Here is a 27327-nt window from a genome sequence, read left to right as displayed (position 1 = left end):
TATATATATACACACACACACACAGAATTGCAGGCCATGATAAGAGTCACAAACCAGAAAAAGATTGCTGTGGGGATGAAAGGAAATAATGTATGTGAAAGTATGTCACAGGCTATAAAATGTAGAACTTAAGAGACTCTTATTTTGACCAGTGCAACACCTGTTCTCTTTGTGGCAGCCAGTGTACTGCACATGCTCAATGTGATACCACCACCCCTTTTTCTTTGAGGTTTATTTCAGAAATGAGAGTGGAAAGGAACCTTTCTGTTGGGTTTATAATAGCAATTACAAGCTGATAAGGGCAAGCCATTCATCAAACGATCATACCTCCAGACTTTATCTCTTTGGGTCAAATGTTTCCTGATTGATGTCGACTACCATATCTTAAGCAGCTTTGAATGGATAAGAAGCTAAAAAAGAAATTCCTTTGAAGGAGATGTGACAAAATTATGTTTCTGATTTTTTTTCCTTTAAGAAAGGAGATTAACTTCCCATTGTTCTCCTTAAAGAGGACAAAAGCTACCAAATCATGAATTGAAGGAATCCAGAAACATCTCCATGGGTAGATACTGACTGAGTTCCGACTACATGCAAATTATCATTGGTATCACTCTTCTTACCCTGTTCTGAAATTACTTGTAAAGAACTTTCAAAGTACTGAGAATGACCCTGTACTGAAGATACTTAGGTATAGACAATAATCCAAAGAAAAAATAGGCACATGATTGCAATATATAAGCCCCAATAGAAATGGTGCTGTAAGTAGAAAACTTGTAGGTCAATTATAATTCATTTTTGTAAACCATCATTTGTAGAAACAATGCTTTAAAGATGGAGAGGGTAGGTTTCTGACCATGAGCCTGATATCCAGCTTTTAATAGAACTATTGTAATTAATCAACTGTGTACTCAATTATAAAGTATATAATTACATTCTGAACAGTAAAAGCTTCCTAAAGTGTATATAAATCAATTAAACAGGGCACTTCAGTTGCGGATCACATGAAATTATATTTAATGAGATGTGTGATCTATCACAGTGTTTCCCACACAGTTCTGATCTTACTCTTTGTGATTCATTTGTGCCTTATTTTTACTGTAACACATCTCACAGTAAAAGGAGCCTCTTTCACTTGTCCATAGAATTGAGTGATGGCATTATGGGCAGATTTATGGGGATATCTTTAAAGAGAGTATTTTGGGGGGTAGGGGGTAGAGATTATAGATTCATTCTGGTAGCCTTTTGAAACAGTGATCTGGATCTGTTTTTCTGACTTTATTCATGATAGATTTCCCCTTAACAAGCTTGGGCATTTGGACTTAAGCTGTGGTCTTACTACTGTTTCCACAGTTGGCATCTGTTGCCTTGAAATTAGCTGGATGACCTGTGTTTGCTTGTGTACTTCCTGCAGTAGCTGCTAGGTATTACAGCAGACCTGTAATTGTTGTCTGTAATTGGACAAACATTCTAAGCACAAATCAATCCTCATGGAGTCTCTGCAGGCTGACGAGTATGAGTGTACCTTGTGACCATATCATAGCACTTCTAGGTATTTAAGTCCTTCAAGTTTTGTACACATAATCAAGCAGGCCATTGGAGTTGAAGCAAGAGAAAAGCTCGCTTGCATTTTTAACTCTGACAAATTGGAAGGTTTTCTAAAATATTTCGGTAAAGATATTTCAAAGTGGCTTTCACTGAGTAGACGCTCAAGAACTATTTGTATCTGGCCTTGCAAATTCTGACATGACCATCAGACCAGAACAGATAATAGAGAAATATCTTGAGTTACTACTAAAGGATTGACTTTCTAATAAGATGTTGACACCACTCATTTGTCTCCTTCTCTCATCCCCTTCATTTGGGTCCAGATTCTAAGTGATGTTCCCATGAGTGGAGTGAGACTCATGCTGAGGACCTGCCCTCAGTCTTGTGGCAAGGACAACACGGTGGGATTGCCAAACTGGGTGACCTGCAGGCCTTTTCCTCCATCTCACTGGGAGCTGAGTTGGCTCTTTGTGCCCCCAGTTGCCTATATTATGTATTAGAAGATAAAGGCAGTGCAGACTTTCAACTTGTTCATTTATTTTTCTGGCTAACATTTATTGATGTTCTCCTATGCATCAAACCCTGTGTAAGGCTATAGCGATAGTGGGATAAAGAAAATAACACAGTACTGACCTCAGAGCACTCACGTTCTAGTGGGGGAGGGGCCTTGTAATTAAATAAACAGATATAACAGTATCTACGTACTTTGATAGAGCTTAGTGATTCTTTCTTGTCGGGTTCAGCAGACAGAGAGGATGACACATTTTTTTAAATATTCCTTTGAATATTTTATTGGAACTCATGTAATTGAGGGACTGGCGAGTTTCACCAGTGACTAATATCTCATACTCTTCCCTCCTCCCTTGTGGGATTGTCAGTTGAGTCAGGATTTAAAAATGGAGCTTGATGAGATTTGCCCTAAATCTGTTGACTAATACCCATTAAACCCCTAAACATCACACGCAGATCGATTATGTCTTTTTCACTCTTTTTAAAGACCCGAAGATGCACCTAGTTAATAATCTGCTCCACATCCTCAATAAAGAGCTGGCTAATTAAAAATTGTTTGCTAGCTGGAAATGAATAAATGAAGAATTGCAGAGTAAAGCAGGCAACTTCAGCCCCCAGCAGGAGCTGAGAATGGCCGGTGGGGAATGAAAGGAGGACTTGTGAGCCCTTTATCGCCAAGGCTGATGAGTGCGTGTGAGCAGCTGTGTCACCGCGACAGGGCGCTGGAGCTCCAGGCTCTTGGCAGGGCGAGCAGCCACGGTTAGTGTCACCCTGCATCCATAGGACAGGATGAAAGATCAGGGAGGGAAACAGAGTCGGGGTCTCCTCTCTTCCTCCCTCTGTCTCTCCTACCCATCCTTGGAAACCCAGCCTGCCGCAAGTCCTCCCCCAGCCCCTTGAACCCCGCCATTGGTCTTCTGGAGGCCCAAGGAAGGTCACCCTCAAAATGATGGCTCTGTCTCCCGGCATCTGGTGGGAAGACAGCGCCTCCTCCCTTTACTCCATGCTGCACAGCCACATGGGACTTTTTCCAGTTTCTTAAACTCCTTTTTTCTCTCCCTTGTATCTAAATATGTCCTTCCAGGAAAAGAGACCCTCCTGTCACCCGATCACCCCTCAAACTCGCCAGTCCCCCTCACCCCACCCCCATCCCTCAGCTCTCAATGAAGCATCACTTCTTCAGAGAGGCCTTCCCCGATGGTTCTAATTGAGTTCAGGAGCCCCTGAAGTCCCCAGAACTCTTCTCTTCCCCTTTGGTAGCATCCATCAGGCTTCTCCGAGGTTCTCTCTTTCCCATATTCGAACCTTAGCTTGGTGAGAGTAAAGATGAGGGATGCTGTGGGCACCTCTGTGTCCTGTGTGTAGCCTGGGCCCCCTGAGGACCAGTAAATGCCAAAGGGATGTGTCAACTCTAAGCCTCCAGCAAACAAACTCAACTTTAAGTCCCTGTAAAACAAGAGACCTGCCTCACGTTTCTTTGGTGGCCAACGTAAAGCTTAATAGGTACCCAGGAAATATTTGTTGAAATATTTCTTAATTCTGGTATTATATTTAACTTACTATTATATTTAACTCTTATATTAGAGAGTTTCCTTCAGTGATGTTTGGGACGGGGAGAAGGATGAATGAGCTCGGGCTTTTTTCTTTCTTAGTTTGAAGGAGTTATGTGAGTACAAAAATACTAGTTTACAGTATCGAATGAGCAATAATATGTTAAGTGTGTGCCACTTGTCCCTGCGTTCTGCTTTACCACCTCTCTCCTCCGTGGCCCTCTAGCCTCAGATAACTGGAAGGTCTGTTTCCTGGTAGGGTCCTGGGGCCGGCTGCTCTTAGAAGCAGGTAGCATAGAGTTAAGATGTCAGGCTTTGGAGGCACCTGCTCATGAGTCTCAGTCTCCATGCACTGTTCCTTACTACCTGTGTGCACCTGGGGCAATCATTTACTCTCTCTAAGGCTCAGCTTTCTAATTTTTACCCTGATAATAATGCTACCCTACCTGATAGGAAAATAAGTGCTACATCTAAAGCTCGGGGCACAGTGGCTGGTTTAAAACTCTTTTTTAGAGATTTATAATGTATCCCGTCACTGACCTACATCAAGGGAGATTTGCTGACCTCCATCTGCTCTCCAGAATATTTCATGGAACAGTTTATGGTGGCAGTAGGTGTATAGAGAGGCCCATTTACCTGTCCAGGATATTCCAGAGCAAAACAATGTTGTTGGGTGGGCCGCGGTGGCTCAGCAGGTAGAGTTCTTGCCTGCCATACCAGGGACCCGGGTTCGATTCCCAGTGCCTGCCCATGCAAAATATAAATACATAAATAAATAAAACAAACAAACAAAAGATGTTGTTCCTACTCCATTTTTATCCTCTTCTTCCCATCCCTTGTACTCCATCACACAGGCTGCTCTTAGTTCCAGAAATGGTATGCCCTTCTCTTGTCTCTATGACTTTCCAAAAGTCAGCTTCAAAATTGAGAATCATGTTGATTGAATGTATTTTTTATCTCTGATACCAACCTCTGTTTGGCTGCGGATGATTAATTATCCTCAGTATTTTCCCAAAGTGATTTCATAGAGAAAACATAATTTTTAAATAGAATTAACCAAAATGAGTATGTATGGCCAGGAAATAGTGGGAAGACAAATGTAGCATCCCAATACCCAGAAATAATAATGATAATAATAATAATCACTATTACTTATATACCATTTATCATGTTCCAGGCACTGTTCTGGGCCCTGAATTATTATCCCCATTTTACAGATGAGGAAACCGTTCATCCATGTGAAGCATTTTGTGTAGAGAGGACATCATGAGCCTAGTTTGTCCTTAGGGCTCCATCCTGATGGAAAATTATTTTTCTCCACTTTATGTCCAACAAAGAAGGGAGATCCCCTTGCCACAGATTCTACTTAGAAGTTTGACTCAATTTACAGAAGTCTGTGCATTTGTGGCTTGATCATGACATTGGAATGTTTATTTTTAAAAAAGTACGGGGAAAACACATTATAAAATGAAATCTGCATTTACAGGCGTTTGGCATCAACGGAAAGCTCAGTCTTTGATGTGGAAAATAGAAGAGTTTCAACATTTTCATTTGGGTCAGAGAAAGGGATGATGGCTCTGTGATAAGTTTAGTGGGTTCTGAAGCTAGATGTAATAATTGACAAGCCACAAGTTGCGCCGTCCTAAGGATGTGCCCATATGAAATACACATGTCAGGAAAAATGCGGTTAGTAAGGAACCACACGACAGGAAAAGCAGAAAATATTAAATAAGATGCATCCCTGTTAGCCTGCATGTGAGGTTTTGCTTTATGCTGGGCTACTTACATATCTGAGAGGGACTGAAGAGAATACAGAAGTCAGGGAAATGTACATCAGTAATTTTTGGTGAATCATCTTGTCCCCTGACATACAGGAGCCGGCAGCCTGCAGTGGCTCTATTCTGGGCAGCTGCCTAAGGAGGAAATGTCTTATTTTAGATATAGCAGTGTCCTCAGTTTTAAACAATTTTGCCCCTGTTTTTGAAAATATTCACACAATTAATTCCTCTTGCATGTATTCAACAATAGTTGCCTAGCAACCATCAAGAAGCATTTTTGGAGTGCGGAGAGTCTAAAAATGATTGAAGAGCAAATACAGTTTGAGTTGCAGCTGAGATGACCGAGTTTCTGATACCATTTTCAAAGCAGATCTTCCAGGAATCAGGCCTGGGCCATTCGTCTTTAAGAATAAAGCGATCAGGTCTGGCATCCTTACACTGAAATGTCCTTTCCTTCCTGGACACCTGCAAAGAGGGAACACATAGGATGTAAGACCTCTCTAAGTGTCACTTGGTCTACTTCTTTGCCTTCCTCCTACCTGAACCCAAATAGATATGTAGATAATGAAGTTTTGGGCGACTTTTAAGAAGGAATATACCATTTCAGGATCCTGCTGCCTTTTATCCGAGACCACTAGGTAAAGAATATTGGTCCATCAAGGACTCAGCTTCTTCTCCGGAAGTGATTGATTTACACCACTGGTTTGCTTTCACACTCATGCCTTAATTGAGATGAAAAAAACCTGAGACCTTCAGGTCAGCGGTCACAGACTCAGATGCCGAGAGGTATCAGCTGGAAGCCTCGAGTAAGAAGGACAGGTGAGGCCTGCGCAAGAAATCAGGGAGCAAGAGACACCCATGCTCTATCTAACAGGGCAGCTGCCTCATTAGTGTTTCCTGATCATCCAACTCTTTAAGAAAAGCTGCAGGGACAGAGTTCAATGTGAAAATATCATAATTTTTAAACGATGTCAGTGTAAACAAAAAACAGAATCATGCATGCTAAATCAACTAAGTTTCAAACTAGATTTGGTCCATGGACTGCCAGTTCATGGCCTGCTTTCTTGTCTCATTCACCCTAATTTTGTAGATGAGGGAATGGAGGCCTGGCGAGTGAAGATATTTATTTAAAATTAATGAAAATGTGAACTGCTTAAAGTCAAGAACTATGTCTCTTCTCTGCTTTATACCCAGCTGGAATAACACATGTTCGGTATATGACAACTACTCAATAAATATTTAGTGAATCAATGAACATTGAATGTTAGAACCAAAGCCAGGACTTGAGTTGGCCAGTCAGTAATCAGGACCTTACACCCTTCTTTTTGAATGGTTACTATTTTTCTCCCAAGCGACCCATCCTTACTTCCATATAGGTAGAGTTTGCTTTTCCCTTCTGCTACATAGTGCCTTATTTAAAGTGAGATATGATGAATGGGAATGTTCTAGTGAAAGGCCAAGAGGCTCAACCTTTCTGAAAGTTTTTCCTGTACATGGAATCCTGCAATCAACAGGTTGCCTTTCTTCTTAGCCTACTGGATTAAATTCCATTCAATTTGTTGTCTATTTATTAAACGATGATGATGTAGAGAGGCCTTTGCATGGTGCTTCCAAGAGCCCAGGTACTTAAACATTGAGCAGGACTCCTGCAAGTGTGTTTCAGAAACAGATTAATTTAGGTAATGAAAATAGTTAGCATAGTCTCTTACTCTTCTTTTTTTTTTTTTTTCATGATCCTATTTAGGCAACACTTTACTGTATGGTAATTTCCTTTTTTCTCACTTTTTTTGCTTTGAGATTTTAAATTGCCCAAAACATAGAAGCCATTATCACCACCACACGTTTCCCCTTTCAAAATCCACATATTGCCTCTGTATCAGAAGGCTTTGCCTAGGTAGACAGCAGTTCAGCCTCCAAGGAGATATGCCAGATGCTTGTGTCAGATGGTCCTACAGCTTTCATGCATTTACTCTTTTTCCTGGATTGTACAAGGTGCTTGTCTCTGTTCTGAGGGGTCGGGTTTTCCAGAGCAACTCTCCCTCCAGTTTAGAGAACTTCTGGCCTCTGGACATGCTTGAAGTGATATGTCACTTCAGTGTATCTGTGCAGGTAATAGTAATAACATCCACCATTTATTAGTCTTATGCATGCCAAATACTGTGCTGAGCATGTTGTCTAGTATTATCTCATTTGATCTTTTGTCATATTCTTTCAAGACATAGATGTTATCCCCTTTTGATAAATGGGCAGATGAGTCCCAGGGAGAGGTGCTGCCTTGCCTCATCTGTGACTGAATGCATTGCTGCCTGCTCTGGAAGCCCCTGTGCTTTTTACTTCTTTGTGCACCTTGTGTGTCCAGCAGAGATTTTACTGACTTCACCAACATTTTGAAGATGAGAGGACAGACGGCACATTTTTTTCCAGAAACGCACTCTAGGGGCCATTTTAAACGAAGTGGCTGATTTTGCATGAGGTTATGTTTAATTTCAGGACAACGTCCTTTGCTGGCAAAGATAGCCAGATGTAATGTCATCTGCAATCTCACTGTGTGCGTGATTTCATAAAACTGGTATAGCAGTTTATTATTATAAAATTAGAATAGCATAGAACAAACCCGGGATGCAAGCCAGACGAAATAGACAATGAATAGTTATATAAGGGTTTTGGAAGCACATGTAGTAGAACACAAGCTCACTGTATTTTCTTCTCAATTGTCTGCTATTTGTTAATGTTTCCTTTTCAACATGATTGCATCTCAGTTTAATAGCACTTGCCATTTCAGGCTTTATGGTGCCAGGCCTGACATAGTTACATCCCCTCTGTGCTAAAAATATTGCATGTATATATTCAACCACAGCCCAACATGTTTAGCTAATGGGTTACTCAGGAGCTATGCGCTTATATAATTAAGTGATATAGGTAATTTTGTGTTAACACATTTGCAATGTGTGTTTCCCTGGTGATTGCAGTGCTTTCTTCTGTGTAAAGTGTGACATTTTAATTCCCACTGAACAATTTCCTACCTTGATTCGCCTTGTTTTTGTGGCAGGGGATTATTTTGCAATCAAGATAAAAGCATTATTTATGAAATTTCTAGACTATCCCATTACTGGGAACTTTTAACTGCAGATCAATCTCCTATTTTATTGATCTTTGTTAAAAATCTTTATGGGAATTTAAATTTAATCTCTACATTATAGATTTGCCCAGACATTCATCTGCAGACACATTTTTTAGATAGCTTTAGCAGAGATGAGTTTCCTTTAAAAAGTAATTCTCACTAGGCAGTCTGCCATCTTCCCCAGGGAACTTTATTCTCTTGGGTGTTGCTGACTTTTTCCCTGTTTAGGGGCTCTCCAGGAGAGCCAGGGTCCTTGTGGGTTTGAGGTTGTCTTGGTAAGACAGATCGGATCTCTGGGGGGTTCATAGCCAAGACAGGTTTCTGCTAAACACTGAAGTGGTTGACAATAGCTGAGTCTCAGAGTCACGTGATGGAAATTGAAATGTGGGTGTACATGTCTTCCCCATGTTAATGGTGATTGTGACCAAGGGAAGGTGCTACAGATTGGAAGGTGAACCACCAAGGACAGCCCAGCCATCTTGTCTTCTGCAGAAGTGTTTATTTTTACCAACGGGATCAATAGTAGAGTTAACGAACATTTGCTAGACTCTTAAGTACCAGATGCTACTTTCAGAACAATAATGATACAGAGGGAATCATTTCTACAGGAAATGTTTGTTGAGCACTGTGCTGGTTTGGAAGGATGTATGTCCCCTAGAAAAGCCCTGTTTTAATCTAAATCCCATTTCATAAAGGCAGAATAATCCCTATTCAATACTGTATGTTTGAAACTGTAATCAGATCATCTCCCAGGAGGTGTGATTTAATCAAGAGTGGTTGTTAAACTGGATTAGGTGACGACATGTCTCCACCCATTTGGGTGGGTCTTGATAAGTTTCTGGAGTCCTATAAAAGAGGAAACATTTTGGAGAATGAAAGCGACTCAGAGAGAGCAGAGCAGAACGACATAGCCATGAGAAGCAGAGTCCACCAGCCAGCGACCTTTGGAGATGAAGGAGGAAAATGCCTCCCGGGGTGCTTCATGAAATAGGAAGCCAGGAGAAGAAGCTAGCAGATGATGCCATGCTCGCCATGTGCCCTTTCAGATGAGAGAGAAACTGACTGTGTTCACCATGTACCCTTTCATTTGAAAACCCTGAACTTCATCAGCCTTCTTGAACCAAGGTGTCTTTTCCTGGATGCCTTAGATTGGACATTTCTATAGACATGTTTAATTGGAACATTTTACCGGCCTTAGAACTGTAAACTAGCAACTTATTAAATTCCCCCTTTAAAAGCCACTCCGTTGCTGGTATATTGCATCCCGGCAGCTAGTAAACTAGAACAAACACCTGCTATCATGATAATGATGCTACAGTGACCCAGACAGACACACTCTCTTTTGAGTTTGGAGAGGGGAGAGATGCACATACAGATCATTTCAGTGTGGAGTGCGAGTGCTGGGAGAGACACATGCTTTTGACATAGGAGCTACTGCCAGAGGGCTCCTCACCCAGCTGGAGATGCAGGACCTTAAGGAAGGGAAGTTTTTTAGAGGATGTGATGACAAAGGCACATCTAGGAGAACAAGTAAGAGGCAGCACAGAAATGACCAAGGCTGAAAAAGGAAGGGTATTGTTAGAAAGAGCCCAGGAACTGAAGCACAGGGGTGTGAAACCACATGATATATTAGGGACCTCTAAGGCGTTTGTTAACTGCTGGAAGGTAAGGTAGACTGATGCATCCCTTCTGGCGCGCAGAGGTCCTGAATTCCCAAAGCCTTCCCTCACCCGGAGGAGGGCCCCTTTGTGTTGCAACCCAGCCTAACAAAAGCAAGCAGGTGGCAGGCATTGATGCCACATGCCCCAAAGCTGCCCTGATGTCTTCCCAGGCATTTCCCCTTAGTCCCTCACATTTGGGTTGGAGCGAACAGCTGGGCGTGTGGTGCATAGAAGTCCTGCCAGATTGACCTGCAGTCCGAGCACTCCAAGTGAGCTTTTTCAGTTGTATGTTTTGGCATTGGAACACAGTGGCAATGTCCTTGTCAGCTCCCGTTGACTGTATTAATTGCAGTTCCTTGGAAAGTGTGTTTTGGTAACATGGTCTTAGGATGACAGTGCTTGCTCTACAGAGACCCAGGCGGAGGTATTTAGGGCCATTGCAAACGTCATCTGTTGCCTAATGGCAGCTCTGCTGCTGAGCTGATGTGGCCAATAGAGATAAGAATCCAGCGCAGCTCTGCAGCTTGCTGTGTGACTTTGGGCCAGTAGCAAACTCTCTGGGCCTCCCTGTGCTGCTGTGTAAAATGAGGGATTGGACCAAATGATGTGTAAAGTTCTCTTCAAACTCTAGAATTCCATCGTTCTGTAAGCTACTCAAGGGAAGAGTCCTTACTTCTGACATGTCTGTAAATTTACCAATTTCCAGTAGTGGTCTTTGGTTCTAGATCCATTTGAAAAACCCATAACCGTTTTCCAAGATTCATATTTTAGGGAGCTGTCTACACTAGTCTGTGAATCTAGAATTTTCATTGTTTAAAATACAAAGCAAATCATTAAGCCTCTGAATATTCCTAGAATGTATGGCTCCATGGATCAAGTAATCCATATTATTAGCAACTTCGCAAGAGCTGCTGCTTAGCCTCCCCGGATTATGTTCCAGGCCCCGCCTCCCACCCCCACTTCCCTGAGCCCTGAGGCTGTGGTTAATAATGTCAAAAGAATGTTTTAAAATTGCTCATCTGTTGATTCCAAACAGCCCGAGCCCTCACGTGGCTAGAGTCCTGGGCTAGGAGTCAAATTCTAAATTTAATTCCAGCTTCAATGAACATCTTAGTTCCTCACTTCCTTATCATTTCAGCGACGTTTCAGTTTTCCCATCTGCAAAATCGGCATGAGATTGCCTTGCTCCACTGCAATATTTGCAGACAGCTTTGCTGTACACAAGAATTGGCATTCTATTGGAGCAGAATATCATTTTCCATTCAATAATAGGAATGAAACAAAAGCCCTTTGAGTACACACCTTATGTAAACGCCCTGTACTTAAACGCTGACGAATTTAAGAGGTCAGCAAATACCCTCCCCATTTTCTTTATTATTTTTTAAAGCTCAACAAAGTTAACTAGGGAATTCATTTTGGAATAAAAAGACATGAAAGGGTATTTCAATTTGCACAATAGTACAAAGAACAAGAATCATCATGTTTTGCTAAAGAGCTCACAGCTGTTTAATTTTATAGTAAGATTACTTTAAGAACTTTACTAATTCAAAGAAAACCAAACTGTTGTTGAATAACTAAACCTCCATGTTCAGTTTGGGAAAGCCAAGTGACGATTAATCTGTCCCTAGAATCATATTAAAAATACAGAGCAGTTTTGTTAATGCTGGCTGGAGGAGTGGCCTTTTATCTAAACGGAAGACACATAAAAGAGGGAAATGGTATGTTTACCGGTAAAAGAAGAAAAATAGTTTGTATTCTCATGTACTTTGCTCAACTTCTCCCTTCGTTCTCCCAGCTTTTTCTTAAGCCGATCATGTTTTAATACCATGTTTGTTTGCTTCCTGGGGATGGGCCTGTTGGGCAGGAAATTGTCTCAAGTTTGTGCAGCAGAAATTTTAATAGAGTTTAAAAAAATTAAATTAAATAAAAACACTGAGTAACAGATTATTAAATTTGGAATTCAGAATTCTATGAAACTTTATCCTTGGAGGATATGGAAAGATAGATTCTATACATACACTTGGTTCTATAAATTCTAAGTTTCCGTATGTCGTCTATTGTCAGAAACAAATAAACTGTTTCCTATTTAAAAAAAAAATTGGTTTTTCTTCCATATTAGGGAATTATTCAGACTTCTTTCCTTGGTTCCTATAATTCCAAACCAGTTGGAACATCGTCTATTTTTGGTTATGAAGGAACTTTTAAACGTGGGTATGATTTTTTTTTAAGATTATAGATCTCATAAACATCAATTTGGCACATATTTAACAGTTATGGTTATAAATATAGTGAAGTCATTGTATTCCGAAAAGACAAAGTTTTCATTTCCTTGTTATAAGACTCCCCCCCACATCCGCCCCCATCCCCACCCACCCACGCCCACCCCCACAGAGGAGGGCTGCTTACATGTAAATTCTCAAACATATAAAACTACATAAGGTTGTGGTTTGTGGCTGTTTCTGTCAAGGATGAATGTTCTTACCTGCATTTGATTAAACTGTCCTGTTACTGTCTGCGTTTTTCTGGTCTTCCTACAGCATCACTTAGTTTCACCACGAGAGGGCAACGGAGAGTTTACTTCCAGCTAACAAAGCTAGATATGGTTTTAATACCAGCTAAGTGCTCTAACTTGCTAAGGATTTATTTCCCCCAACTTCTGATTGCCACACGTGCAGCCTCTGAGTTTCCACTGACAGCAACTAATAATCCAAATAAAGTTCTAAGAACTGTCCATAAGAGAAAATATGGACAGATTGATGCAAACAAGAGCTTTTGCCCAAATAAGGATCCGTTTTGTGGCGCCCCCATATGTTAGATAACCATCAACTGACAGTTGGTCATGAGTTAATAATGCTGGATGCTGAAATATGCATACCATGTGGTTTAAAAGAGTTTGGAGGACAAAGACAAATAATGCTATAGTCAGATATCAAACAAACCACAGGTGTGCAGACTGCCTCATGGAGTGGAGGTTGAACCCATCAAATAATAGCATAAAAAATTATTATAAGTATTATACAGTAGAACATATAATATTCATTGTACCTTTTGTTGATGTGGTAGAGATTTTGATCTTAATTTCTTCATGTGTTCCTGCTTTAAATGTTGTCGCAATTCTTGCCTTCTAAGAAGATATTCCCTAAACTTATTTTCACCGCCATCATTGCTGTTCTTTTTTTGCTAATGGAAGCCCTAACAGGTGGGTAGGAGGGGTCCCAGCCAAGAAAATAGTGGGTGTATAGCCCTTTAATTGGCTTGAAGGGCTAATAACTTAAAGTCTAGTTATGTTTCTGTGTTGCTACTGATGCAAGAAATCCAAAGATGGGGGAGGTGAAGGGAATCAGCTTTGATTCTGGCTGCTGTGACCAGTTTTTTGGTGGAATGAGGGATTGGGCCAGCTGGGCACTGGGAAGCCATCTTCTCAGGAGCATGCCCCGTGGTCTCTTTGGTGCTGAGAGCGATTGGGGAAAGACTGTCTCTCTTCCCCTGTACCCCAGAATTCAAACCTTTTTATTTTGTCAAGTTTTCTCAGCTTGTTGGAATGCCTGAATTCTAACAAACAGTCTCACTTTCTGTTGCCTAAAATTGTGGGAATCAAAGTGGTTTGGTAAAACCAAGTTGGCTATGTCCTTGCCTTGTCTTTAGGCCTCACTGTATTAAACCTCTCTACTTACTTTCAGGTGAAATCTCCAAAAAGGAAAACACAGGCTATGAACTTATTCAACAATTTGTGGTTAAGAAAGGTCTACCTTCCAACTAGCTACAATCCCTCGAGTTCCATTTTCTCTCGCTCATTTGCACTGGATCGTGAAAACAGCTTATATTAGATCCAACCCATGTTGGCAGCAGGTTAGGAATAATTAGTGAAATAATTAGACACCTCCTCCCTTCTCTCTCCCCCCTCCCCACTAACCCAGTCTGTTGTCAGATAGTGACATAACAGTGAATTAAATCCTAAATTGCATTGAAACTTTGAGTTGTGACTTTTGTTGCTTATTCTAGCTTCAGATGGCAATCCTGTTCTGTCTGTTCTTTATCATATATTTCCAAAGACAGGTCCATAATTGACATGAACTGTGTACTAAACCAGTTTCATACGGTAGGAATAGAATTCAAGTCATATATATAATTTTGAGTTTTCTAATAGCCACAGTTTAAAAAGTACAAAGAAACAGGTGGAATTAATTTTAGTTATCCATTTTATTTAACCCATTGATGGAAAACATTTGCATCTCAATATATAATCAAGATAAAAATGTTATTTATGAGATACTTAACATTTATTTTCTTGTGCTAGCTCTCTGAAACCCAGTATGCATTTTATACTTACAGCACATCTCAGTTTGGACTAGACACTTCCCAGGTGCTCACTAAGCTACATATGGCTACCTTTTTGGACGATGCAGATCCAAATAGTCATGGAAAGGTTTTGTCTTATACCGAAGAAAATGGGAAGACGTTCTAAGTTCTTCCATGTATTTTTATGGTGTTCACTGTAAGATTTTCATTAGGGTCTCTGATGGTTACTGTCTGTGGTTTTTCCACAGAGTTTTATATTCACACATCAATTCATCGAGCACTCTCGCTCAGCCGGCCTGTCCATCTGTCCTTAGTCAGTGCATCACCAGGCATCGAACATCTTCTCGCTGCCCCTTTCTGCACACCTAGACCCTTTCTCTCCCCATTTTGGACATCGCTTCGCCCTCCTCCATCACATGCATTCAGTTCTGTGGGGCCACAAGAAGAGTCTATAAAGTTGTTTTCCAGTATTGTGGCTCATGTATGTCCACAAACAAAGGAAATAGAGAGATCGCTAAGGTACTTTGTCAGAGATTAGGACTCCTAAGGAGGAAAGACTGTGAGGGAGTTGTCTGTGAAAAGAGAAAATATCTCAAAAGTTGTCATCCTTTTACTTTTAAATAAGGGACTATCCTCCTTCTTAAACTATTCTTTCTGAGAGATAGGAAAGCATAACAAGAATGAAAAATCCCCTTTCTGTCCAAATTCCTTTTTGGAATCTTTTTAAAAGAATTTGGGAACCTGCTACTTGATGATCGTTTATCTTTCTTTATGTGTATGTGTTTTGAAAAGTAAAATATCTCTCATAACATATTAGTCCAATTCTGTAATGAGTTAAATAGCTCCATGTTAGCTCACACACACACACACACACACACACACACACAAAGTCTCTTTTACTTACCTTCAAGTGAGGAATGTTTTTCTTTAGAGATGTAGCAAATCAATTATCCTCAATGTTGAAAATGGAATATCCCATTTACAAACCTGAAGAAATGGCTGACAAGAATGTTCTGCTTACATGAGTTTAAAAACTGTTGTGATGTTTACTGCTCCTTGCAAAGCCTATTCAATACAAAATGTAGCTTTTGCCTCTCTGCTGTCATGTTCAATGATAACCCCACAGAACACATCAGTCATAGATAAGAATGAGCAGGCTTATTGATTGTACAGACAAAAGAAAAGAAAAGAGAGAGAAAAAGATTAATTTTGCAGTTTAAAATGTTCTGAAATTGAGGAATTCAAGATGTCCTTAAAAAGCAGATCTTTAAACAGCCAAGGGAAAAAAAAGCCAAGTATCTTAAGTTATTATTCTTTTCTTTATTAAATAGACTCATACTAAGCAAGACTAAATCTGTATTTATTTAATAATTTTTTTTTCAGAAAATGCACTATTTTCTAAATCCTAAGAAAAAGTATATAGTGCAGCATTTAAGCAAGACTCTGACTCTTATTCTAATAGGTTGCTTATGGTTTTTTCTTGTAGTAACTTCTAGTGTTATCTCTCCATTGAGAGAGGAGCCTTGGGCCTGGTGCCTGAAAACAGCTCACGAACATCTGCCCTAGATGGTCCGAGGTGAATAGTAGAAGAAAGGAGTGGCCAGGTAGATGTTAAAATGGAAGAGAAAGCCATTCATGGCATTTGCAGGGCCCACTTTTGGGTTTGCTGGGTGTTACTTCATAACAAGACCCTACCCCTTGGCCTGCTATGTTAGCACCTAGATTTGCTGCCACCGCATTGTTATGCCACGGTGTGTAGACTCGAAGGGAAAAAAAAAAAAGGAGTTTGCAAAACAGCTGTGAGCTACACACTCCCACATCCCTCCACTGGGCTCAAAGGGACCTTTTACTGAGCATGGATTTTGCTGAGGATGCTTCAGGTAACCAGAACAGACCAGAGGAAAGGTGAGCGTTTGAAAGGACTGAAAGGTCTGGCATGTATTTCAGTCTCCTTTCTCATCTCCAGAATTCTTCCCTTAGACAGTCAATCCACTGAAAACCCGGACTCTCTCTTCACTCCATCTCCAAGATAGTCAGTCGCCTTGTTCCTTAGGTGGTAGTGAAAAGCATCTCTAATCCCTTTTTCCTGTGCGCAGGTCTTTCTAGACAGCCTACCATGGACTTCTAAGACGTTTCGGTATTCCCTTGGAATTTAATACATGATTTCAGCCTAGAATTTGGATAATACTTGGTGGTGGTATACATTTCTCTCCCCACTCAAGACAGAGGGGAAATGCAGACCGAGATCTGTCTATCACTGCTGGGAAAACCTGACTACAAGAGAAACCTCACTTGTCTTTTAATGGCAAGAACTCATGGAGTCACATGCTTCCAGCCAATTAGCAGTACGGATGAGCCAGGAGGTCTTGTTCCATTTATGGGGTGGGGGCAGGGAAGAAGTCAAATAACCTGTGTTTTTAAGTGTTTCTGAGAAATGAAGACCTCCCGGGTAGAGAGGGAAGGCAGATCAGGAAATAGCTATGCAAATCACATGCCTATGAAATTACTAAAACTTTGATCAGGGGCATTAACAATTGCTCCAGCCTTCACAAGTATGAAGCAGGGAATGAGTAAGACCGGGCATGTTTTGGAAGGGATTAAGAGTATGCTTACTTACATGGTTTGTTAAGCAATGAAGTCCACGGCTGTTTGGGGCTTGACCTGCCCGAGCAGTCCAGATAAGACAAGTGCAGCCAATCCATTCCACTCTCCTTAGTAGCTCTTGGGGATCTCAGTGATTCTGACAAAGAGGTAATGTGGCTGGACCTCATGTAAATCCAGCTTCATTTCTCTCCCCGTCTTTCTAACGACAACGGCTCACCGCTCCCCGGCGGCTGGAAGGAGGAGCCGGAGTCTATGAGATGTGGCTCTATGGCAGTCCTAAATGGCAATTAGTGGGCAGTATGGTTCAAGCAACATTGGTGTGTAGCTTGGACTAAATGAAACGTAGAAACTCAAAGCCCAGGTCTGTATTGAGCTGTGACTGACATCCAGTGTGGTGTGCCTGAGAGTTCCTCTGGGACTCATCTATCCATTGTCCAGAGCCTGTGGTCTCGGTGACATCTGCAAGTTAGGGCAGCTAAGCCTGGCTCCAGAGTCCCTGCTCGTCTTTTTAATGTCTTTATTCGGGGAACGGGGCACAGAGGGGATTACTCTTAGAAAGGGAACTGTCAGAACAATTTTCAAATGATAACATTCTCACAGCCTTGTTTTACAATGCCTATTGCTTAAAATTCATCATTTAAGTTAGAATGTTCCACAGGATGGAGTTACGCTTGTTAATGGCCCTGCGTGTTCATATCCCAGACAACACAATTGCTTCTGAAACATTTCTGCTGGGTGGGTGTGGAAGGCTGTTTATAGGAAAACAGAATAAAAGCAAACCTGAGTATCCCTAAATCTCATATGGGATTAGGGCTTTGTGAACTCACAGAAAGAGCCAGCCATTCGACAGATGTTCAATAGCAGAGGGCACGGTTTCTGATTTGTTAGGTGTGGGGTTGTAGTCACTAAAACCATTAAAGTGACATGGAAATGTTAGAGAATCATTTATGAATCTTTTAAGTTAAAAATTTTGGCTTTAAATTCAAGCCAAAATGAAAGTTGAGGGATTCTAGTTTTCTTTTTTTTTTTTTTCCCCACCACTGTATTTGAAAACTGAAATTCTGTAAGAGATTATCTATGAAATGCCTTTCTTTTATTACACCCATAAATTTCAGGAGTGACTTTGATCAAGCCTTCTTGCCATTCTTGGTTTCTAAATCTTTTACTCATATGTTAATAACTTGAAAAATACACGTCCTATTTTTGTTGTAGTGAAAGAGGAAGTTTCTAAATAGTCAAAAGGGAAACATTGAAAATAGAACACAGTAAATGATAACTAAATTAGGGTGGTTTTTTTTTCCCCCACAGAGAGCAGAGCTCCTTGCCCAAACTTGCCCAGAGTATTTGAGGTTATTGTCTCTAAAGAAAGTATATTAGAGCATTGAGATCCCTAGAGGAAAGGCATTGCAGAAATGCAAAGTATTATCAGTAACACATACTATACATAGAACAACGTTGGTCGGTCGCTAACACTTCAGCCAGTGGAGTCTAGTTTTCCAGCCCATGTTTGAAGCAGACGCGAACACACACACATGCACACACACACACACACACACACACACACACATCTTGCAAATCAAATGAGTTAACGCTCTGCTGACTTCCTCTAGACATTGACCCCTAGTGTCAAACTCTGGAAAATTATGCCTTGTTTTCCAGTCCCCTGATTCCAGCCCCCACCAGCAAGTAAGACCTATCTCTGAGTGGAAGTGCACAAAGAATTTTCAAGAGAATCTGTAGCTGCCTTGTCAACAAAATCTTCTCTGCAAAATGGGAAGAAAGAGTTGTTAACTGATGAGTCAATCCCGCTTTTATAGCTGTTTATCTTTGTGGTATTTCCAAGAGCATAAATGTTACAAAAAAAAGAGACAGAGAAAGAGAGAGAGGGAGATGGTCAGGACAGGAAGAACTCAGTAGAAAAAAAACAGGAACATTTAAGCCAAAAGCAATTTACTTTGCCAGTAACTGGTTACATTTCCTTTGTTTTATTTTTATTATTGTAAAAGTTGGGTTTGAGATGAAAGTTTCCCACACCTGCGTTGCCCTGCCATGTAACTGGTCTGAGCCCATGGTGAAGTAAATGTATAAACTAATGTCAGCAACTCCAAGCTTTTAAACGCTTACCAAAAAAAAAAAAAAAAACCCTTGTGTTGTTATATTGTCGAGGAAATAAATATCTGTCAAAAAAATAAATGTCAAGATGACATCTCACTAATTTTTGAAGGTATTACAATAAACAGACAAACGAACATGATAGATAGATGTCAGCTTAGCCTGGAACATTGAAAGATAGCTTGGTTCTCCTGAGATTCACACCTACAGAAATACAAATAGTGGCTTCACAAAGATGAATACTTGTTCATTTCATGGCACTGAGTTAGAGGAACAAATGGACAGTAAGAGAGGAAAGATTGTGTTTGTTTTTGTTTTTGTTTTTTTACGGGGCAGCACCGGGAATCGAACCCAGGTCTCTGGCATGGCAGCCAAGAACTCTGCCTGCTGAGTCACCCCGTGGCCCACCCAAGATTGTTTTTTTTTAATCACAGAGATCTTTCACTTATCAGGCAGGAAAGCCAGTGGCCCCCGGTGAGGGAGCATGGAGCATGGTGCTCTGACTGGCGCTTCTCGGTTTCTAAGTTTCATTGGGACTCTGGTTTTTGTGGAAGTCCTGTCACCTACTGCTGAGTCAGGACTGACCGGTACTCTGTTCGCTGTCAAGTCATTAGGATGCTGTTTGCTGCCTGAGAAGGCTCAGGGCCCTCGTGCCATCTAGTACTCGGAGTTCTTTCTTTTGGGGAGAGTTTCCTGTTGACAGTCAGCCCAGGTGAATAAACTTAAACACCTCCCCGTGAGACATCGTGAATGCATGCGTCAGTGTGTATGTGTCTATTAGAGGGAACGTGGGTCAAGCCAGTGGCGTTCTGCATTAAGTCCAGCTGCCTGGGTCAAAATCCATCTTCTACTAGTAACCAGTTGAATGATCTGAGATGAGTAATTTCATCTCTCTATATCAGTTTCCTCATTGCTTAAATGGGGGATATAATAGCACCTTCCTCATTGTTTTTTGTGAGTTTGAAATGTTATTGTGTATAAAGTGCTTGGAAGGGTGACTAGCACATAGAAAGCGTTCGATAAATGTTAGCTGTTACTGGTATTCATGCATATTGACCGTTCGTGCAATGAGCATATGTTTATTGGACTCTGATGAGCCAAGCCAGGGAATGGGCCATGGATTGTATATACACGTGTAATAGTAAGTGTGTATTTATGGCTTTATTATTATTCTTTTTTTAAATAGCACTGACTGGAGTCAGGTATGATACCAGAAAGTGTACTGCTGGCTTCTCAACCTGGCTTTGTTGGTACAGAGCAGTCTTACCTAACACACTGGAGCTTGTCTAATTCTTGAGTCTTTAGAATTTAGGTGCTCCCAGAGGTGTCGGTCCATCTAGGATCCTGGGAGTGGGTGGGGCTGTCTCCTGTATAAAAGAATTGAAGGCCAGAACTTCCCAGACTGGCTCCACCCCCTTCCCAACTATTACCACACCATAAAGCATTGTTTTCACTCACCAGCCTAGCAAATGATTTGTTTTCTTGACCCTGGAGGAGAAAAACTTGGCCTGGGGACCAGAATATTTGCTGTCCCCAAGAGCCAGCCCTTTAATCCCAAAACCTCACTCCCAAGATCTCGGGAACCCAGAAGGTCTCTAATTGTATTATGGTGGCACCGGGTACCCCTGAGACTCTGAACATCTGCCCTTCAGGGACTTCATGCCCTGAAAATGTGGGAAAAGCCAGGCTGATGGCTTAAGGGAAATCGGGAACCAGAGGAATCGTTTTCCTCTCTCAGTTCCCTGCGCACACCCGAGTTTTCATGAGATGCGCTGAGTGTGAAGTGAGGGGAGGGTCGGCTTTACAGGCGCCCCAGTGTGACCAGCACACCACGTGGTCGGGTAGGTGGGCCGAGATCACGAGAAAAGGCAGGATGAGTCCCTGGGTGTCTTTATTTCTATTTGTCACTGGTTCACTCACCTTACGCAACACCGCTGCCTCTGTGCTGTGCTGGGCCGACCAGAGAGGAGCCTTGTAGACTCTCCAGTCTAGTGTGAAGATGAGCCATAAAACACAGCTAAAGTGTAGGGAATGGAGTGATGGGTTCCGGAAGGGAAGGGCAGAAGGAGAATTCAGAGGAGGGCCTAAAAGAGGTATTTGAGTTTGAGCCTCCTGTGGTGGGTGGGATTCACCTAACCCTGGCTGAAATGTCAGCGTTCTTGCCTTACGAGAAACAAAAGCCTTTCCTCTTGATCAGCTCTTTAATTTAGAGTTTAAGTTTGTGAGAGGAGAATATTAGGTGCTAGTCTGTGTTCTAAATTTGTACTTCTCAGAATCTGCTGGAGAAGGACGTGTGCTTCTCTAGGTTCTGAAAACAGCTCAAAGAATGGAGAAAATAGATCCCATTTGGAGTTGAGTTATTGTAGGTTCCTGGAACTTTTGCCTTCATTGAAAACAGCATGTTCTGAGTAAGTTCAGTCTCAGAGAAGGGTCTTTTGGATGTGAATGCTTTTCTGGAAATAAATGCCTTTTCGGTTTAAATGCTTTTTTTTACCAAAATGTTAGGAAGGGCAGATCTCTGAGAACCCGAGCTATATTGTTTTGTCCCTTTGGATCAAATGCCCCTGACCTATCCCAAGTTGTTTGTTTCTGTCAGCACTCTGCTCGGCCACTATTTTTGATACGGGACATGACAGTACATCCTCCCCTCCTGCCCATTAAAGTCTTAGCACTTGGGTCCGTTGTGGAAACACTTCTGGGCTACACAAAGTGCTCTCACCAAAACGGTCTACGCCCCAGCTGCAGGCTGAGGGCTGCGTGTGCGTTCTGGGGCGGGGGGGGGGGGCGGGGGGGAGGGGGGGGGGCGGGGGGAGGGGGGGGGGGGGCGGGGGGAGGGAGGGGGGAGGCGCAAGTTCTGACCCGGGAGCTGCAGGTCGGGACCCACGGGGCAGGCGGGATGAAATCACCCACCCCGTGCAGGGAGGTGGGGAGAGCAGAGTCCTGCCTGCCAGTCTGGCAACTCCAGCAAAGTCCTGCGAGCTCATCCCACACGCTCTCCGTGCTAGTCACTGCTGTGTGTTTACATGAGTAATGGAGCTGCCGGGGGAGGGGAGCAGTGAGCGACGCGCTGAGCCCGGCAGCCCGCATTCGGAGGGAAGCTGACATCCACACCACGTCAGGTCCAGCCTTCCAGGGCCGTGGCCGTGGAGCAGTCACATGCTGTAGTTTTCATGAGCACAGACTTCAATCAGGCAGATGTTTGTCGACTGGAATGGGTAATCGCTACTTTCTCTTTGCTTGCTTTTGCCGGGGAGCTTGTTTACCTCCGATCCTTCCAGGCTGGCTTTCTGGGACGGACTCTCAAGACCAGTGTTTTCTTCGGGATGGGAGGAGAGGGGAATTGGGAGGGGGAGCCTGAGCCCCAAGCCTGCTTTTTTTAAACTTCTGCCTCTCTCAGATCGTAAAGGCAGCGCTGCTTCATTGAGCCTTCCCGACGGTAAAACTGTTATCCGCGGTAGAAAATCGAATTAGTAGGATTAATTGTTTGTGGGATCAGTACAATGTAAAATGTCCTGAAACCACTGGTTGGCTGCGTGACCTGAGTAAGATTAACACCAATTAAGAGCGTTTGTGTTGTTGGAATCTGACAGTGCCATGGTCATCCCTGAAAATAACAGAATGTGTGGGTAGCTTGATAGGTCTGAAATAAGTTGTGTGAGGTATAGTTTTATCAGTTTAGAATTGTTCAAGGGCTGATAGGCTAGTTGGCTTGCTTTAATTTTGCTTGATTTGGGTGACTGATGAAATTAAATGTGAAATCTGATGACCGGCAGTCAGTCCTAGCACTCAATAAACAGCAGCTTTTTCTTTTTCCTACCTTCTGTACATATCTCAAAGAGAAGCATGGTCAACACCAAAGGTAGAATTTAACTTTGATTTGCATTTTGTACGGCTTTTAAAAAGTGTTACACCAATAAAATCAGGCCAATCTCAGTGTGATGTTCGGAAGTTATTTTAAATAACCCTCAAGATTTTCATTACAAAAAATATTGAAAAGGAAAAGAGAGCATGCTGGTCTCAGTGCATCTGCCAGGTTTGTTAAGATTATGACCATTCTGGTCACAGTATTACTGGTTAATTACATGGAATAATATTTTTCAGATCGTTAGCATAAATTCCTCTCTTAGCTATCTACGGACCTATCTTTATCATAATTACAAAAAAAAAAAAAGAAATCCTCCTGCTTCCACTTTCAAAGATCGATGTTTTCAAATGTTACATTGCTATGATACCATAATGGGTTGGCATGTGTCTTAGGTTTCCGAAAACAAAGTACAAAGTGAAAAAACAAAGAATGATTCATGTTGTATTTCAGTCCAAGATGCTTCTTCTCCAGCAGTGGAGAAGTACATTTACTTTATCCTCCTCCTTTAGAGTTAGCGGGTTTGTTTTATTTATATTAATTAGTCATTTTACAGTGTAATCGATTGGCTTTGGGAAACAGGGTACAGAAGTATATCGGCTCCCAAGATCCAGCCCCTCAGAGTGAGAAAGCATATGGCGAGGGTTGGCTGCCACACAGTGCACACTTCTCAGCACACTTAGAGAAGACCTGTAGAACGAGCCCCCTGCTTTAGAAAGGAAAGCCATGCAAATGAAAATGTATATAAATTGTTCTCCATTTGTTTTCAGCGCCAAATCTTAAAGGCAGACCACGCAAAAAGAAATCATGCCCACAGAGAAGAGATTCATTCAGTGGTGTTAAGGATTCCAACAATAATTCCGATGGCAAAGCCGTTGCCAAGGTACAGTCGGTCATTCACTCCATGGTTTTCATTTTGCTGCATCTTTTTTATTTTTTCCTTTTACCCTTTACCTCTCTGCTCCTATGTCTTTGTGGCAGTTTTCCATTCAGAACCTGACTTTGGTATTCAGAGCTTTTGCAGCCCTCGGCTGGGTCTGTGCCCTCGGCTTCTCCCACCTCCCCTCCCCCTGGAGGGTGGATGCAAGGAGTCACTGGCATTTTGATTAGTCAACAGAAAGACCTCCCACCTCCCAGCATGGCCTGTTGGGTAAAGGACAGATGATTAAGCGCCCACGTCATTCAGGCTGAGATTTCATAGTAGGTGACACAATGACATAGTTTACTATGTTTGTATCAAAAATAGACCGGCTGAGCCATCCTCTTTCTGAATGTGCTCATCTAAATATGTTTCAGAGATTAACAGAGGATGAAATTAGAAATGGCTAGAATTAGTCTTTTTGATTAGGCTTTTTTCAAAGTCACCTCTAAAGGAAATTAAAGATACACAGCAAGATATTTGTCTGTGTGTATATGCATATATATGTAATAAATAGACGCATGTATTTATATGTTTTAAGGATCTCTGTTAATACAAAATAAAAGTCCAAATTCTAGGCTACTTTTCTAGGACCCATCTTTTGCCTAAGCAGTCTTTGGAATCTTGAAAGTTCACGCCTGAAGAATTTAGCATCAGTTAGGGTGAAGTGTCACTTCATATTTTTAGACTTATCTTTTTTACTTTAGAGGGTCAAATTTCTGTGGTTCTGTTTACTGGGGGGTTGTGTTTGGGTGTTGTTTCTCTGCCAAAGACATCAGTAGTTCCTTTAGGATCCAAATTGAAGATGACATTTTGACTGACACATTTCCAGATCCAAGGACTAAACTTCTGAAAATGGGAGCATTTTCATTAGTGATGCATTCGAAAGGTTCCAGTGTAGAAAAGCATGAAGACTATAGAAACACATGAGTACGTGTTGCCAATCTGCTGTGTCTACTGCGTACTCATCTCCTTACCCCCAACCCCTATGTACTGAAGTAGATCCAAGAAATTCCAGTTCTATAAATCTTACCTTCAACTATGATTATTTTATCAGAAGGTTCTAAAGACCTTTTTTAGAATTTCTTCATGTCTTTCAAGACCACAGAGGGTTAAAAAGAAATCAACTAGTAGCAATGTGCATTTTCCATTTTCTGGTTAAAAACAAATCTGTCTTTCCTGAAGTTATTTCTGCTCTGTTCGTTTGACATCTGGGAGTAAGTACACATGGATACTGTGAAAAATATTTTCTAGTAAGTTGGACCTCTAAGCCCTAGAACTACATACCTAGGGCTCCAGCTTAGGTTGTCTTGAAGGATGTCACCAGAAACAGTTCACCCGGTGATGTGGTTTGCAGGCTGCTGCACGATACTACAGAGTGGAGTGAGAAGGTTTTAGGACCAGAGCACTCAGCAAAGCTTGTTCACCCAAGGCCTTGTTTTGGCAGTCTGCCCCATACTTTTATGGTGACATCATGTGTTTACTGCAGCATGTTCTGTACCTGAGCCCAGCAGGACGAAGTTCCTTCTCATGTCATTTGGAGTCACTTACCAAAGTATGCCTCTGGGACTTTTACACAACTCATAAAATCAATCTGAAAGAACAACAACTCCAATGGAAGGCAACTCAGGACTGACACTCAGACCCACTAAACTGAAGAGTCCGTTCTCCAGATGAGCTGTTTTTGATGGTCACTGAATTTTCTTCCCAAGAAAGGACAAAAGTCAAGCCTAGGTTTTTTAACTTACCTCTTCTACCCCAGTGCTGCCTTTCAGAATTTTCGCAAGGAAACAGATCATCCTTCCATTGTTAATGTTCAATGATGAATGGCATCGAGGGGGTGAATGGATGTCTTGCTGCAGTCAGCTCCTAGTGACGCTTCCCAGAGTCTTGGATTACAGCCCTAACCTAGCTCCTTCCGGAAGGTCTGGCAAGACCGCGTCCACGAGAAGGGAAAGCTTGTAGATAGGAAATATGGCAGGCTTGATTGTAGACACCAACAGACATTTATAAGATCCCCGCAAAATGAATAAGCTGAGTCTAGGACCAGGAAGGCCATGAAAAGGCATTTGGGTCTTAAAGTGGTCTTTTCTCATGAAACACAACAATAGAGAGTGTGCACTTGTGACCATCTGATCATTTGCCAAACTGAAAGTCACATCTTCAGTGTAGGTGAGCTGTTAGATTTTATGGCTTTTTTTTTTCAAAAGTACCTCCAAACAGAGCATTTCTAACTATGGATAAGTACCAACTTCCTGCAACCAAACACAGCGCAACTCTTAGAGTGAGAACTCATTGGCTTTGTTGTGTCCAGAACTGGAAAAACAAGTCGACTAATGTGCCTGTCACCGTCACAAGGTTGCACTCTGAGAATGATGGCATGGAAAACGTGCTTTGCATGACCCTGTTTTTTTAGGGAGGGAGAATTTCATGGCTTCCCAAAGACACCAAAAGATGCTGCTAGTTCTTTGGATGTGGTGAAAGCATCCAGGCCACACCCTGCCATGTCCCTGCTATTTCTTACAGCAGCAGGTCTGGGGTCCAAGCTTGTTCATAGGGTGGCCAATAAATAGCAAAGACGTCTTCTTGGCCTAGGTCTTGAATGAAAGGCCTATATTGAAAGAAGGCAAGTGACTTCACACAACCCGTAAGCATTTTGCAAAAGCCAGGCGTGTATAACAGGTGGTTCGTATTCCAAAAGGAACATAAAAAATGGAAACCATGATGTGCAATGTATTCTTGTTTTTAATTCATATACTCTGAATATTTCCTAAACATTATTCTTCCAATATTTTCCAGCTCATTTGGTCCTCAGAATACCTCTGGGGATTATCTTTTCCACTTTACTGAGCAAGAAACTGAGGGTCACCTAGCAAGTCAGTGACCAAACAGAGATCAGAATTCTAGCTTCTTTATTGCTGGTTCAGTACATCTTACTGCCCCTTTGCAGGCTAGATTAGTTATAACTCAATCCCGTGAAAGGATGTGGTTAATATCAAATAGGTGATGGTTCAGTGAAAGCGTTAAATGTGAATTCTTTAATTAGCACTTCCTCAGTCACCTTGGATGTAACTGTTCTACGGAAACCTCAGAGCTCTTACGGTGAACTTAACAGATGTGTTGTTCAGGTCTGGGGGGCGGGAGAGGAAGAGGGGTCAGAAGCTCTAGTGACTGACTGTTACCCCAAAAAGGTTTGGCTTTCTCGAGGTCATCAGGAAGTCTAGCTTTCGTTTTGTTAACACCTGCACTATAGTAATTCAGCAGATTTGTGGAAAGAGTTCCCAAAAAACGCTGAGAATGTTTTGAGTAATGTGAAAAATATATGCAAAAGACCTTGACCTGGCTCTACCCATAAACAGAATAATA

General features: G+C 41.8%; 1 protein-coding gene and 1 long non-coding RNA gene across 5 annotated transcripts in view; one reads left to right on the top strand and one right to left on the bottom strand.

Moving 5' to 3' along the window:
• ARID5B (AT-rich interaction domain 5B) overlaps positions 1-27327 on the top strand; it is a 180196-nt gene that overhangs the window by 113825 nt on the left and 39044 nt on the right. For 3 of the 4 annotated variants that reach the window (XM_077125205.1, XM_077125207.1, XM_077125206.1), the window contains one exon: positions 23813-23925. In XM_077125205.1, coding sequence (XP_076981320.1) covers positions 23813-23925 — 113 coding nt within the window. Of the gene's footprint in view, positions 1-22047; positions 22396-23812; positions 23926-27327 lie in introns of those variants that run through there. The other variant, XM_077125208.1, reaches the window with a different exon arrangement.
• LOC143653860 (uncharacterized) lies at positions 5440-12929 on the bottom strand. The gene is made up of 3 exons (XR_013161569.1): positions 12648-12929; positions 5740-5848; positions 5440-5518 (listed from the first exon to the last, which is right to left on the bottom strand). It is a non-coding gene; the product is annotated as an uncharacterized LOC143653860 (long non-coding RNA).

This window comes from Tamandua tetradactyla, chromosome 13 (genome assembly GCF_023851605.1).
Source record: "Tamandua tetradactyla isolate mTamTet1 chromosome 13, mTamTet1.pri, whole genome shotgun sequence".
NCBI classification, from domain to species: Eukaryota; Metazoa; Chordata; class Mammalia; order Pilosa; family Myrmecophagidae; genus Tamandua; species Tamandua tetradactyla.
This window is presented reverse-complemented; position numbering and strand designations above follow the sequence as displayed.